Source organism: Pezoporus occidentalis, unplaced genomic scaffold (genome assembly GCF_034315485.1).
Source record: "Pezoporus occidentalis ecotype Australia unplaced genomic scaffold, CSIRO_AGI_Poc_V1 ctg63, whole genome shotgun sequence".
Lineage (NCBI taxonomy): Eukaryota > Metazoa > Chordata > Aves > Psittaciformes > Psittacidae > Pezoporus > Pezoporus occidentalis.
The window spans coordinates 469,254-485,161 of NW_026915977.1; the positions used below are offsets into that span (position 1 = coordinate 469,254).

The following is a 15,908-nucleotide window of genomic DNA, read 5'->3' on the forward strand; positions in this document are numbered from 1 at the left end:
ACACCTCACACTAAACCATGGCACTCAAGGCTCTGTCCAACCTGGCCTTGAACACCAGCAGGGATGGAGCATTCACAACCTCCCTGGACAACCCATTCCAGTGCCTCACCACCCTAACAGGAAAGAACTTCTGCCTTATATCCAATCTAAACTTCCCCTGTTTCAGTTTTAACCCGTTACCCCTTGTCCTGTCACTACAGTCCCTAATGAAGAGTCCCTCTCCACCATCCCTATAGCCCCCCTTCAGATACTGGAAGGCTGCCCTGAGGTCTCCATGCAGCCTTCTCTTCTCCAGGCTACAGGGAGCAAGATGAACAGCAACTGAGAGTAAAGAGGAGAGAAGGAGTAAGCGAAAATACTGCAGTGGGCAGCATTATTTATGTAAGTGGAACACCACCAAGCCGCATGTGCTGCTTGGTAAGCATCCTGCCTCAAAGAGGGTAGGAAAATCTCCAGCAAAGGGAAGTTGTAGAGGCAAGTAGACTGAAACGGGGACACAAAGATGAGCGCTAAGTAGCTTTGAGATGCAACTGATGTGATAAAGGCTATAACAAGGTGCCCAGTTTTTGAGAAATTATGAATTTGGTAAATCTGCCCTTTCTTTTAAAGCAAGAGAAAAGGGGGGCAGCCAGCAACAGGAGAGAACACCACACTGAAAGTTAATCTTCTTTACGCAGCACACTGTTAGCTTATCATTGGGTGTCTCTATCACTAGGAGATAGAAAAGGCTTTCACATTTGTGGGTTGTAAAGATGTCTGCAGCTACTGTCTGTCATAAAAAATATGTAAGGGACAGCTTAAGCCAAGAAGAGGACATCAGCCAGTTCCTAACTGTAGTTGTTAGGAGGTGCATTCACTGTCTTCCTTCCAAGTGTGCTGGTTGCAAGAGCGATTGAGTTTCTCGTCCCAGCCTCTTTGGGGTGTCAGATTAGACTGTCTTTATTGATTAAAACAGGTGGTGGTAGTTTCTTCCCTGTGCTGCATAAGAAAAGTGGGGATTAAGGTGAGCTACATGATCTGAACATCTCCAGTTCACAAGTACCCATGGGTACTAGTCAGGAGCATGTGCTGCAGACACATGTGGCTTTGGGGCCATTTTCCTCTGGCATAAAGTGCAGGGAATGTTTCTTTTTACACAGGCTGAGTCTGCCTGGTGCATTTTTGGTTTGTGTTTTGTTGTCCCTCACTTCCCCAGCATTTCTTCTTGCATTTTCATTTGAGTCCATTCCATCATTTCATGTTTCACCCTAGCTGGCAAATGCTCTTTCTTTAACTGGTGATGAAATGGGTGCTGGGCAGTAACAGTAGGAATTTAGTCTTCAGTCTGTTTCTAGCCCCAGTTATTTTGTCACCTGGACACCACCTTCAGTGAGTGCCAAGTGCAGAGGGTCTCCCTTGAGTGTTTCACTTGGGTATGTGAAGTTGCTGATGCGGGAGCCAGGAGAGGTCTCGATGTGTGCTGAGTTTTCCTGGTGTGAAGGGCAGAGCTCCCCAGTACCTCCATCTCTTTGCCTCACTAGTTCATTTGGAGTCCTTGTGCTTTTTCCAGGCACGTGTCCAATCTTTTTTGGCTGCTTCTTCTACTTCAAGTTTGGCTTCTTTTTGTTTGCCGTAGCCTGAATGTTAATAGCTGTAGGGATGCCTCACAGGAGCCTTTATTTGGTTACATGGAAGCTGAGCAGTGTAAGTGTTCAGCTCTGCTTTTCTGTAGCGGGAAGTGCTCTACAAGAGGCTGTTGCACTGCACTGAAGTCAGTCAAGATCTATCAAGAGCTTGTGTATGAGGTGACTATTCCTCCTCCATATGAGAGCACCAGCAAAGTGAGCAGTGCCTGTAAAGAAGGTCTCCAGTCCTGCAGAACTGCTACCTGGGTTTCCAACCACACGTTGGCAAGTGATGCAGTATGAGAAACAGCATCGAGCCTTCTGTTGGCAGGACAGCTCTCCATCCACTGCTGTTTTAAGATGATCCTTAGGCTGTGTGCTGTGTGGAGCTGGCACTGATCAGGGTCCCCATCGGTTTGTTTAGTTAGTCTCTCAAAGGAAGGGGGCACCACCACTGGAAGGTTCTACAGTGATGTCCATGCCATGTATTCATCATATCCCCATGCTCCTCATCACTCCTGCTCAGATAACTGGGGGAGTGCCCAGAGAAGCTGTGGCTGCCCCATCCCTGGCGGTGTTCAAGGCCAGGTTGGACGGGGCTTGGAGCATCCTGCTCTAGTGGAACTGGATGAGCCTGCTTACGCCACATCTGCACAACCCCTCAAAGTGATGGAAATGTTATCTTTGAGGGTAGCATCTGCACAGACATCAGTGTCTGTGTGTGCAGATAACTACTGGGAAAATGTGAATAGGGATGATCCATCTCAGGGTTGCTCTTCTGTCCCTGCTAAGTCCTCACGTCTCCCCCCAAAGAGGTATTTAAAGCCCAGGTATTAGTGAAGTGTGGGAGGGAAGTGGTGAGCTGGATAAGTTAAATGCAGTGAAAAATCCTCCTTCTTTGCCTACCCAGGAATGTCACAGTCCATCAGCCAGCCTGATAACCAAAACCTGCCTATTTTTACTTGGGCTTTCCAGTAAGGATCTGGTCCCTAAAGACCTGCTTCACAGGAACCCTCCCTTGAACAATCAGCTTACTCCTGTGTACTTGCACAGCTTCTGGGGGCAGGGATGCAGCCAAAGCATGACAAAGTTTTCCACCCTTCTCACCCCCACCCTGTGCTGGGCTTTGTGCCATCCCCAATTAAGCTCCAGCGCCTTGTGTTATCATCGAAAGCAGGACCAAAGGGCCACCGAGTGTCACTGTTCCTTCCCTGTCCCTCTATTGCACTGACAGATGTCTGGCCTGGTAACAGCACGGACCTATGTCCAACAGGGCTTTTGTACTGACCAGGGATTAAGTCACTGCAGTTTTTAAGCCAAGTGTGAAAAAGACAATGCTGTGGCTCGTCAGCGGCGCTGACAGGAAGGAGTGTGGATTGGGATGTGCTTTCCTGACCTCCTTCAGAGCTGAGAAACTGCTTTATTTAGATTTGCTCTTCCTAAGAGCCTGCCTCGTCCCATGGTGGAGGAGCACGTATGTAGTAAAGACGTTGTAGGTGGAAGCCTGTAGGTAGCAGAGAGGATAATGCGGGTGGAACCTATGTTCTCTGCAGACAGCCTGGTTGTGGGATGCCCCAGAGTTGGTCAGAAAGAAGATGAAGGATGCGATTAACTCCTTTGAATTCCTGACCTTCAGTCCTATTTCCCAAAAGGACTGTATGTGAACCCTCAGAATTAGGGAAGGAAGTCTGCTTGGAATGAATAGTCATTTGAGATGTTCTGTGTCTTTTGCTTCTGCGGGTAGTTCTTTCAGAGAGGCTTCTAAGGGCAGTTGTTTTGCCCAAACCCAGAGGAGCTTTAGGGTGAGAAGCAGTCAGATCATTGTGCTTGGATGTGTTTGCCAGTGGTGGCAGCTGGGAGGTGATGGAGTCTGTCCTTTTTTTCCTTCCTTCCTTCTTGTGTCAGGTCTGTGATACTAGGAAAGGGAGATGAGTCAGGGCTGTACATGGCACTGGAATGGGTTGCCCAGGGAAGTTGTGAATGCTCCATCCCTGGCAGTGTTGAAGACCAGGTTGAATGAGGCCTTGGGTGACATGGTTTAGTGTGAGGTGTCCCTGCCCATGGCAGGGGGGTTGGAACTGGATGATGTTCAGGTCCTTTCCAACCCTAACTGTTCTATAATTTTGTGATTCTATGGTGTAGGTTTCCTTGCTGATGGGCACAGCACTCTCAGTTTGGATGCATGGGTATTTGCAGGGTTAACTGGAAGATCAGCGCCATCTTTCAGGTCATTCTCAATGCTACTTTCAGCAGGATCGTTGAGATAAAGCCCACTTGAACACTCTTGGGATCCCTTCTGTCATCACATCATGATGAGATGATGGAAGGAGAAGGTGTTTTCAGACCTCACAAATGCTGTTTCCAGTGACTTCAGAGATGGTCCATAGGTGTGATGAAGGCTTCTGTTATGTGAGCAGTTTCCCACCTAGGGAAGGAAAGCCTAGGTAACCCCAGCTCCAGACAGTGCAATTCTGCTCCTGCTTCATTGGAAACCTACCTTAAATCAAGGCTTCCAGTGAACCTTTCCCACAGTTTCTTACATAGGATGTGTTTGCTGCATGTGCATATTAATACATATGGAGTGTCTTTTTGATTCTTTCATTATGCCGATGTATCTCTTAATGTAGGACTTGCTGTTGTTTCTCCTTCTGCTTCTTGCCTACAACAGCTTTGCCTTCTGTTCCTCATCAGATGGTTCAGCACCCCCAAGAAGAGAAAAAGTAATGAAGTGACAGGGATTCCGAGAGAAAATACTAAATCCTAATGGTGATTATACTTACCTGCTGGCTGATCAATGGGATGACATACAGAGGAAAGGCTTTACCTGATGTTTACAGCATGGATAACTCTGCATTGCTGCTCTTTTCTCTGTTGGGCAATGAGGAATACAGTGGTTAATAAAACCAAAAGGCTCACTTAACCTTTTGCCAAATGGGAGCTGGATTTTAACACAGCTTTGCTTGTCTTGTGAATTTGTTATCTGCTTATAGCATGCAATCAGCTTATGGAAGCTGAACTGCATTGTGCTGACGCAAGGGTCTGTGCGCCTTGTGCCTGCAGCAAGTGGTTTGAGCCTCATAAATTGGTGGGCCTGAGAGCTGTGAGATATTAAAATTGCCAAAGAGCCCTTGGCACTGGGGAACAGAGAAGGTTCTATATCCTTTCCTTCCTTTCATGTAGGGCATTGGTCTCCACCTTTCTTGTCTGGAAATCTCCTTGGAAAGGCTGTGTCCCAGTCAGTGTGTGCAATTCTGTTCACCACTTCTGTTCATTTTCCTTGTGATTATTTACTTGGTTTTGTAGTTTTCCCCTTTTATTTTCATTGTTTCACTTATTGTCTTCTTCAGTTTCCTCTTCATGCCTTACTTGTCCCTTTCTACTCACCTTCCTCCTTCCCTTACAGACCTGTTTCCTCTTACTCCTACCACTGCCATGCATTTTTCCTCAGCACCTCCTTTCCTCATCATCCCTCTCTTTTGCCTCCTCAAATTCACGTTATTGCTAAAACCCAAGAGAAAATCAAGCTTCTGGGGAGCATCAGAACAGGAAGAAACTAACCCATGATGGATTATCTGTATCAGCAGAGAATGGGAAGCCCTGGGAGCATTTGTGGGAGAGGCTCCCACAGCTTCCTACCAGGCATTTACTTTTGAGTTGAACTCAGTATGCCCAACTAATCTGTCTCCACAGAAAGGATCATAAGCTGTAATCAAACCATCTTTGATAGGAAAAACTCCCCAAGCAGGGATATTGCCTCTCTCTTTGTACAAAGAGTACTGTGCACCCAAGTGCCATGATATAAATGGGAAGTTGACTCATTCTGGTCACTAATGGCATGAGTTGTACTTCTGAGAGGCATCTTTTAAAAGCTTTCCTGTGTTAAAAGATTCCTCAGAGTTTTTCCATGGAAATGAAAGGCCGTGGTTCCATCTCGGGCTCTTCTGGTGATATCACAGGCAGAAACAGTGATTGCTTCAGACAGCCACAAGCAGGTGGTCAAGGTGGATGGTGGTTTTCTTGCTTTTAAGTAGCTTTTAGGGTGGAAAACTGGGGTTAAAAATATGTCAGGAAGATCTCCAAAGAGCATTGATTTCTTAGAAGGGGATTTTCCTTGTGGGCCCTTCTCAGAGTAGTGGGATACGTCATGGTTTTCCATGAATCTATGCCTGTCCCTGTCTTTTACTCAACAAGTAAAACCTGTGTGCATACATCATTCCTTTGCTAAGCCTGTGTGGGTTGCTTCCTAATTTTCAGTGGACAAGAGAAAAGCAGCTATAAAACTGAATTCCTGGTGGGTTCCTGGGCATTATTCCTAAATAATGGAGAGGGTGGAAGGGCTGGTTCCAGGTTAGAGCAGTCAAATGTATGGGCTGGGATTGCATCTGAGACTTTGAGCTGTGAGAAGAGCTGGTGCTGGTTGCCAGATGCGAGGAAGCACATGGCTCCTACTGCTTGAGTTCAACTCCCAGTAGGCTTTGGATAGAGACTGGTGGCTGTGATACTGTTCAGCAGAGCCCAGAATCACGCAGAGCAAACCCAAAGCTGTTCTGCAGAGGTGCTCTGCAGTCTGCACTTAACTTGCCTTGCAAATGCAGCTGCAGCATCTAAACATTTGGTTGAACAACATGGTTTAGCTACTGGGAATGGAATGAAGGTCTTGGTGTTCTGCAAGTGATAGGATGGACATGCTTGAGTTAAAAAATAACTCATAGTAAGTTAATAGCAACTTAACAATAGTAACTGGGCTATTGCAGGTAAGTAAGGGTGGTTATCTTTGCCTGCAGGGAAATGTTGCTTCCTGCCTTCTTATCACCATAGCTGTGGGTGCAACTTGACATGGTGTTGAGGCAAGAGTGTGCTATTAGAGTTGGCAAGAGGAGGTGATGAATGTGCTGGGTTTGGATGGAGGAAAAAGCATCCTGCTTGGGTTCTGCTGTGAATCACGTTGTCCATTTCTCTGCCCTGTCTCTGGCAGGTCTATAACCTGACTCAGGAGTTCTTCCAACGAGGTAAACCAGTCAACGCTGAGAGCCAGAACAGTGTGGGTGTCTTCACACGGGATGTAGTGCGCAAGCGCGTCAAGGCCGACCCGGATGACACAGAGGCCATCAAGAGGCTGAAACTAGCCATGATCCAGCAGTACCTTAAGGTATGTGTGAGTGCACATTTTGTTTTAACTAAGAACAGACAGTTCTAGAACCTCAGACACCTTGCTAAGCCTTGCCCATCACTGGGGAATCACTGTCGTCTCTTGCAGCTGGGGCAGGTTGTGTTTAGATGGGACAACTTTTCCTCATGAGGCATATGCAGAGTGTCCTGCAAGAAATAATACCTTTATTCTTTTATCTTCTTACCTTAAACTTCCAGCTTTCTACCTAGAAGGGGCTTTCCTAGGCCCTGTTAAATTTTCTGGTGTGATTTAATGTTTTCTTACTACCTGAAGCTAACTTGACTGTCAGGTTCTTTTAGTAATGTCTTGTGCCTTACACCAGGGACACCATAATCCTTCCTGAGTGTTTTTCATTCCCTTCCACATCTGTCCATATCTCAGAGGCCAGAAGAAATGTAACTTTGATACTGGTAATTTGCTGAAGGAATCCCTAGAAAGCAGTTTGAAGGTAAAGCAATAAAATCAAAGGTTGATTGTATCAACCCATGTCGTAATCATTTTTCCTCACAGCTTCCCTAGTTCTTTTTATCTCCTTGATGCTTTGGCCTAAATGAGATCTCTGTGGGATGAGGACTTAATGCTCCATCAAGCACTCCACAAGTAAAGTGTAACAGTCATTCCTATTTCAATTATAATGACTTAAAGGTTTATGAAATGAGGCAGGGGAGGCAAGGAGCATGCTGTGATGTGAGGAAGTGTATGATATTCACTACATACAGGTAGGAAGCTGAAATAAAGAGAAAGATCTAAAGATCCTCACAGGGGGTTGTGATAAAGCTGAGATACGAGCTCAGGCATCCTGAGTGCTGTTCTGGTATCTCAGTGTCTAACCCAAGAGCTTGGGAGTCTCCACAGCTGCCACATGGACTAGCGATTGTGTTATCCACGGAGCATCACCCATGCAGATGATGTTAGTCTGGTATAGCTCTGGTTTTCCTGGTGGTTTCTTCTGTGGTTGCTATAGGTTGCCACAGCCAGAGACTTTTCTGCAGGCCTGGTAAATCCCTTCTCATGTGTAAATACCTGAGAACAACAAAGCTTCTGGTGCTTAAGACTATCAGATTGGAGCTGCTGAGAGCATGAGGATTAACTGGTGTCTCAGGCAAAGTATGGTCTTGGTAGTTCCCTGATTTTCTTCCTGGCTTTTGTCCTTTGTGGTTGAATCAAATAGCGACCACTGTTTGTTGTGTTCAGCATGTGGAGTGTCCTGTTGGAGCATCCAGGCGGGATGAATGGCCTGTTGCAAGACCCAAGGTGCAGGGTTTGTGCTGTGGACCAGCCAAAATGATCTTGGGCGAGTGCTGTGAGTGCTTGCTCAGCCATCAGATGGGGTGCAACCACAGCAGATTCAGAGAATAGGTCTTCAAGAAGGGATGTGGCCCAAGAGCTGTGCCTGGAGTCAGGGGGCAACAACCAGGAAGGGGCAGCCCCTGTTTGTCAGTACAGTCACAGCCTGTGAACTCCTAGAACAGCTCTGACTTGTTTGCTTAGCCCAGCACAGAGATTCCTGCCCTGCACCAAGACGCCCCACAGGGAGAGGGGTCTAAGCTTGCCAGGCTTCCAAAATGTGGTCATTAAAGTGTGGAAAGGCCTGGAAAACTGGCCAAAGGGGAAGGCAAGGAATTGTAATGTAATGTAATTTAAGCCTAAAATGCTTAAAGAATTGGAGCGTGCAAATCATCATGACTCCGGTGATTCGAAGATTTTAAGATCACTGTGTCCCATGCATCAGTATTATCATTAGAAACTTATCACAGGACAGGCCAAACATCCTGCCTTTGTTCCAGTGATTGTTGGAAGCTGCAGCTATGCCTGATACTCCTACAAACATTAACCAACAAGTCCTGAATCTAAAGCTTTGGTAATCGCATCAAGTGAATCAAACACAGGTCTCTCATATCTTGGCATTTCCCTTTTCTGTCTCCTTCAGTTCCTTCTCTGTTGAGTCCTCTCGCCTCTGGCAGATTGTTTGCTTGCTGATTGCTGTATGACAGCTTGCTGAAAGCTGCAGACAGCAGGAATAGCTGCCAAAAGTTTTCCATGGCTCCTCATGGGAACATTTATTAACATTGGAAAAAGCATCTGATTAACACAGCTCCAGCCTGTGTTGTAGGAGCACCAAGAGGCCAGTCTCCAGCCAGTGAAGGGGGGTTTAGATGATAGAAACCAGTCAGAGCTTTAACCACAAATCATGCAGAAGCAAAGATGTCATCTCTGAACTCTGGATGATGCAACCTTGGTGTCGTGGTTTAAACCCAGTCAGGTAATTCGTTCGCTCACTTCCCCCCCTTTCTTGCCCTCCCCCTGCTCTCGGAGGGACGGAGAGGAGAATCGAAAAGAATGCAACTCCCACGGGTTGAGATAAGAACAGTTTAGTAACTAAGGTATAACACAAATCACTACTGCTACCACCAATGATAATAATGATAAAGGAAATAACAAGGGAAGAGAATACATCATCTAACCACCAGCCGACCGATAACTCGCCCCCCCAGCCTGACCAAGCTCTGACCGATACCTCCTTCAACCCTGCAGTCCCACAGCCCTTCCGGCTAACTCCCAATTACCTCCTGGGCATGACGTGCTGTGGTATGGAATACCTCTTTGGTCAGTTTGGGTCAGGTGTCCTGTCTCTGCTTCCTCCTGGCTTCCCCTCCTCCCTGGCAGAGCATGAGGCTCACAAAGTCCTTGGCCAAACCAAAACATCGCTTGTTATCAGCTCTGTTCCAGAGCTGAAGGTCAAAACACTGCACTGCACCAGCTACCAAGAAGGGGAAAAATGACTGCTACTGCTGAACCCAGGACATTATCCACCCCTTATTCCATACCATTCACGTCATGCTCAGATCCCACATTTTCAATATACCATCACTCTTATCTCAGTGCACTCTTATCTTAGTGCATGGACCAGTCCCTATAAAGCTGCTGAGTCCATCTGGTCCATGTCAGGCTCCATCTCTTGTAACAGTCTTCCAGAGCAGGAGAGACTGTGTGCAGTGTTCACACTCGTGAATAACCTGGGCAATAGTGTCCATTGCTAAGTCCACCCCTCGATCATGAGTCCATCTCCATGTTGCATCTCTGTTCTGATGGCCTGAAGTGCCATGGGCCCACCAGGCTTAAAATAATTCACTGTCCCCTTAAGCAGTTTCTGCAGCTTGTTGCTGGGGACTCCATACAACTGCCTTCCATCTCCGACGCTTCCAAAGCACTGGAGGGGCCCAGTGGACTAGATAGTTGCCCATACTGTCCCACACACCCTGCCACTCATGACTGTCCAGCCTTGGGGAAAACCTCTTGGTCCCCCCATATCCTCGTCTAACCCCAGACAAGACCCAAACCTGACTCTGCTTAACTTTTGAGATCAGACAAAATGGTTGCGGGTAGAACACAGTCTGTGTGTGTGCCAACATGCTGATCCCCATCACAATCAGCAGGCAGGTCCCAAGGACACCCAAAGGCCATTCACAACCTTCAGAACTCTCAGTTGATGCTGCTGTACTTGTCACTGGGGCTGGTGTAGCCGCTGTGCTTGCCGGCTCTCCCACCACCAGCTTCTCTTTTCCTGAGTCCAGCTCTTCCTCCTCTGCCTTGCTGGGAAATGCTGCGTGACCTCCTGCATCCTCCTGGGGCTCGGCGGGCGGCTTCCGAGAAATGCCATCGGCCGTCGCGGGGCTGGGCTCGGCCGCGGGGCTCGGCGCCTCCGCGGGGCTCGGCTCCTCCGCCGCCTTCTCCCGCTGCTCGGCAGCCGCTTCCTTCCTCTCCTCGACCGCCCCGACCTCCTCCACCGGCAGCCGTCCCCTCGCGGCCTCCGGCCCCGCTCCCGCCGCCGCTTGGTCCCCGGGGCCGCTCTCCCGGGCCGGTTCGGCTGCCGCCGGCTCCCGGGGCCGCTCCCCCTCGGCTCCCCGCAGCCTCACGAAGATGGAGAGTAGGGTGAGGGCCAGGACGGTGAAGAGCAGCCGGACGGCCAGGTACAAGTCCACGGCCACGTCCGTCCCGCCCTGCTGCTGGAGCCCGCCCGTATTACAAGCCATTGCCATAAAGCACAGTGAGACAAGAACCTTAGCCCAGGCCCCACACTTGATAAACACTATCACAGCAAATACCGGCTCTACGTAAGTTACAACATTCTGAAGCTGTGAGATCAAGCAAAACAACTCTGAGAGCCAATAAATCAGCATTGTGACGAGTGACTATTAATCTGGTCAGATCTGTCGTTATCTCAACCCTTCGTGCCCCACGTTGGGCGCCAAAAAGAACTGTCGTGGTTTAAACCCAGTCAGGTAATTCGTTCGCTCACTTCCCCCCCTTTCTTGCCCTCCCCCTGCTCTCGGAGGGACGGAGAGGAGAATCGAAAAGAATGCAACTCCCACGGGTTGAGATAAGAACAGTTTAGTAACTAAGGTATAACACAAATCACTACTGCTACCACCAATGATAATAATGATAAAGGAAATAACAAGGGAAGAGAATACATCATCTAACCACCAGCCGACTGATAAATCGCCCCCCCAGCCCGACCAAGCTCTGACCGATACCTCCTCCAACCCTGCAGTCTCCCAGCCCTTCCAGCTAACTCCCAATTACATCCTGGGCATGACGTGCTGTGGTATGGAATACCTCTTTGGTCAGTTTGGGTCAGGTGTCCTGTCTCTGCTTCCTCCTGGCTTCCCCTCCTCCCTGGCAGAGCATGAGGCTCACAAAGTCCTTGGCCAAACCAAAACATCGCTTGTTATCAGCTCTGTTCCAGAGCTGAAGGTCAAAACACTGCACTGCACCAGCTACCAAGAAGGGGAAAAATGACTGCTACTGCCGAACCCAGGACACTTGGCCAGTGCAACTGAAGCTGATGCAGCTTCTTACCATGACAAAATGCTTTCTCTGGTTGGAAAGAAGGCTGAGGATTGATTGTGTAAGGTCCTATGGCCAAACACTCCTTTAGTAGCAAAAATAATCATAGAATCATAGAATAGTTAGGGTTAGAAAGGACCTTAAGATCATCCAGTTCCAACCCCCCTGCCATGGGCAGGGACACCTCACACTAAACCATATCACCCAAGACTCCATCCAACCTGGCCTTGAACACTGCCAGGGATGGAGCATTCACAGCCTCCCTGGGCAACCCATTCCAGTGCCTCACCACCCTAACAGTAAAGAATTTCTTCCTTATATCCAATCTAAACTTCCCCCGTTTAAGTTTTAACCCGTTACCCCATGTCCTATCACGACAGTCCCTCCCCAGCATCCCTATGCCCCCCCTTCAGGTACTGGGAGGTTGCTATGAGGTCTCCACGCAGCCTTCTCTTCTCCAGGGTGAACAGCCCCAACTTTCTCAGCCTGTCTTCATACAGGAGGTGCTCCAGCCCCTGATCATCCTCATGGCCTCCTCTGGACTTGTTCCAGCAGTTCCATGTCCTTTTTATGTTGAGGACACCAGAACTGCACACAATGCTCCAAGTGAGTTCTCATGAGAGCTGAGTAGAGGGGGAGGATCACCTCCTTCAACCTGCTGCTCATGTTCCTTTTGATGCAGCCCAGGATACGGTTGCTTTCTGGGCTGAAAGCTCACACTGCTGGCTCCTTTTCATTTTCTCATCAACCAACACCCCCAAGTCCTTCTCTGCAGGGCTGCTCTGAATCTCTTCTCTGCATAATGTGGAGTAAGAGTGGGATTCAGGACTCCCAGCAGCAGCTCTGTGTTCCTTGTGATGCTGTCCTGAGGCAAAATGAGTTGCTCTGTGGCAACGTTGCTTTTGTGTTGCTTTTCCCTCAGGTAGAGAGTTGCGAGAGCAGCTCCCACAGCATGGATGAAGTGTCACTCAGTGAATTTGGGGAATGGACCGAAATCCCTGGAGCTCATCACATCATTCCTTGTGGTTTCATTAAAATCGTGGAGCTCCTGGCCCGCTCCATCCCCGAGTCTGTCATTCAGCTCCGCAAGCCGGTCAAGTGCATCCACTGGAACCAGTCGGTCAGCAAGGAGATCGAGAGGGTGGCTGACCACAACAGTGACCTCCCCGAGGAGGACAAGGGCTCCAATGTCTTCGTAGAGTGCGAGGACTGTGAGTTCATCCCAGCTGACCACGTCATTGTGACCGTGTCCCTGGGAGTCTTGAAGAAGCGCCATGAAAGCCTGTTCCATCCCCGCTTGCCAGAGGAGAAGGTGATGGCCATTGAGAAACTGGGAATCAATACGACTGACAAGATATTCCTGGAGTTTGAAGAGCCTTTCTGGAGCTCTGAATGCAACAGCATCCAGTTTGTCTGGGAAGATGAGGCAGAGAGTGAGAGCTTGACTTACCCTGAGGAGCTGTGGTACAAGAAGATCTGCAGCTTCGATGTACTCTACCCACCGGAGAGGTATGGCCATGTCCTGAGTGGCTGGATCTGTGGAGAGGAGGCACTCATCATGGAGAAGTGTGATGATGAAACTGTGGCAGAAACCTGCACCGAAATGCTACGTAAATTCACAGGTCAGCCATGCTCTGGTTCCTGTGGTGAGTGGAGAGGGGAGGGAGATGGGGCCAGGGTGTTGAATAGCCACTAGGAAGGAAATGCATGCAAGTCAATTTTAGTTCTTTGGCATTCTGTATCCCTTTGAATAGGCTGTGTTTGTTGCTTCCAGCATCCCTCCTGCTCGGGTGTGCCTGAAAGCTATTTATAGAGGGGCTGATAACCAGCTCAGGAAGTGGGGGGCAGAAGTGCTTGAGGATTCCACATCCTCTGCTCTATTTAATCACAAGTAACTCTTCAGCAGCTGGAGCTGTCAGGCTCAGTACTCCTGAGGGCTGATCTCAGGGGTGGAAAGCAGCACTTTCAGAGCCAGTGGAGTTGAACTAATTTAGATCAGCTGAGATGTGGTGGTTGAATCACATCCCCGACTTCTGTTGAACCCGAGGCTATATGGAAATCTCTCTGGCCTAATTCTCAAAGAATCCATTGATCTTAAGAGTTCCCACATTCTGGTTACCTCATTTAAACCTTCTGGACTTCACAGGTTTCACATTCACTGGGCATGCATCACATTAAGGGCAGCAGTTGGAGCAAGGCAGATCTTAGGTGTCTTGCACTGAGAAAATCCAAGATGAAATCACTAAAAGTTGTAATGCGGGGCCTTAGTTTGCCTCCAGTCACTGCCCTAGAGTTGCACATCTTCCCATGGAAAGGGGTTTTTGTATCTATGGAGTCTTTGAGATCCCCTTATGGAAGGCACTGTACAAGCACAACTGTCAGGTAGCAATGCTGAAAGAAACAGTGGTTGACTCAGCCTGGAAATAAGGACTTTGAACTTGCACATAGTTATAAGCAATTATAAGAGCAGCATCATCCTAGACTAGATGTATTTGAAGCTATTCTAGAGACGAGTCCTGTGATTAAGCTATTTATATCTGCCTGCTGCCTCGTGCTAAACAAATCTCAACACTCAGTGGGTTTCCAGCCTTACTTCTTGTCCACTGAAGAAGTTTGCCTTCACAAGTGTATCTTTCCCCTGTCCTTACAGACCATTTGCTGAATGCAACGTGAAGATCTAGAGAGGGGGCTCTGGAAGCTAAGGACCACCTACGTGGCTGGCTACTGCCAACAAAGGTTTTATTACTCCCTTCAGAGTCCATAGGATAGGCACTAGGTTCAGAAGCCTCAGTGCAGTGACCAAAACTGAATCGTGTTCAGTGTTGGATGATGAACCTGTGGCTGTCCTGCAGCTCACAGACAAGTAGAATGAAACAGTGAATACTGGACTGGGGCAGCTTGTTTGTTTTCAGTGGTGTTTGGTGTCCCTACGTCACGTTGCACTGTCCGTACATAGCTCTTTCCTCCTGACCTCAGCAGCCCAGCTGCTTCACACAAGCAGAACAGGAGGCTCCTCTCTTCAAGGCCAAGTTTTTCCAGTGCTGACGTCTCTCAGAACGTATAAACAACTTGGTTTGTGCAGCTCTTCTTGCTCAAGACCTTTGTTTTTTTAAGCCATCTTGATTCATTAGTGGGAATTTGGCTCTTTGGGTCTTTCTGTGGCAGATGGAACATAATCTCCTTCTTCCTTTTTGGGCTCCTTCATTATTGTTATTGTTTGCATGTGTTGGATGTTCCTCTCTTCCTCCGAGGATGGAAATCTGTTGGCACCGGGTCATGGGTATGTGCTACAGTTGCTGTTCCAGCTGATGCTGCACCTGATCACTGTCCATCAGACTCAGCAACACTATGGGCTCTGCCTCAGCCCTCTGCTAATCCTGGTTATCTAACCCCAGAGAATTCTAGACTGAACTTCCCAAGGCCTTGCCCTGCAGTAATCATTTTGTACATAAGCTGAGAGGTGGCCCCGAAACTGCGAGACAAAAACCTGTTCTTGGAGCAGCCATTACACAACACGTTCCACTTTCTGCCCCCCAAAACTTGCTAGTTTATAGAAAACCTTTCCATAGATCTTCCAGGATGGCCTTGCTAAGGTGCTTGGGTTTATCCTGTTGCCCTTGCTCCTGTTTTCCCTAGCAGGCTCACAGAAGAAGCAATACGTGGCTAACCTGGGCCAAGTGCCAGGCAGGCTGAAAGAACAGAAGCTTTCCATGCACCTAATGTCTTCTCCACTCATCTGTTTCATTGGGAGTGGGAGAGTGGGTTAATCCAGCCAGGGGATGGCTGGGGGGGGACACAAAGCAATCTTCTGTCTTCAAACCCAGCTTTTGAAGCATTTCCCAGTACCCAACTTCATGTAGGTTCTGTTGGGAAACCAGTCCTTAGAACCTAGGGTTCTAAGCTGACTGGAAAGACTCTTCCATAAGGCAGTTTGGATCTTCCACACCTCGCTTGGTGCTCTGTGACATCTTCTGAAGCAGCTTTTTCTATGAAGTCTAAAGAGAGCTTCATATTCAGTAATGAAAGCAGGTAGTATGAACCTTTTAGTGTTCACTTTGCCTTTTGTAGCTTCCGTGTTCTGCATCTAAAGTCCCCCAGGTTCTTATTTCTTCTTCTTCTATTAAAGAATTAATTCATTACCAGGTGGGTTCCCATCTTCAGCTCTGTTCTTCTAGTCCATTGCTCATGGAGGCCTTTGCTCTGGCCTCAGAAGATGTTAAATCCTACGTGAAATCCATTCTTTAGACTCCCACTGAGAGGTGACTTACATTTCACACGCAGGT

General features: G+C 48.2%; 1 protein-coding gene across 3 annotated transcripts in view; it reads left to right on the forward strand.

The window, feature by feature from the left end:
* SMOX (spermine oxidase) overlaps positions 1–15,908 on the forward strand; it is a 60,394-nt gene that overhangs the window by 40,652 nt on the left and 3,834 nt on the right. For 2 of the 3 annotated variants that reach the window (XM_062640118.1, XM_062640117.1), the window contains exons 4-5: positions 6,580–6,753; positions 12,548–13,271. In XM_062640118.1, coding sequence (XP_062496102.1) covers positions 6,580–6,753; positions 12,548–13,271 — 898 coding nt within the window. The remainder of the gene's footprint in view (positions 1–6,579; positions 6,754–12,547; positions 13,272–15,908) is intronic. The other variant, XM_062640119.1, reaches the window with a different exon arrangement.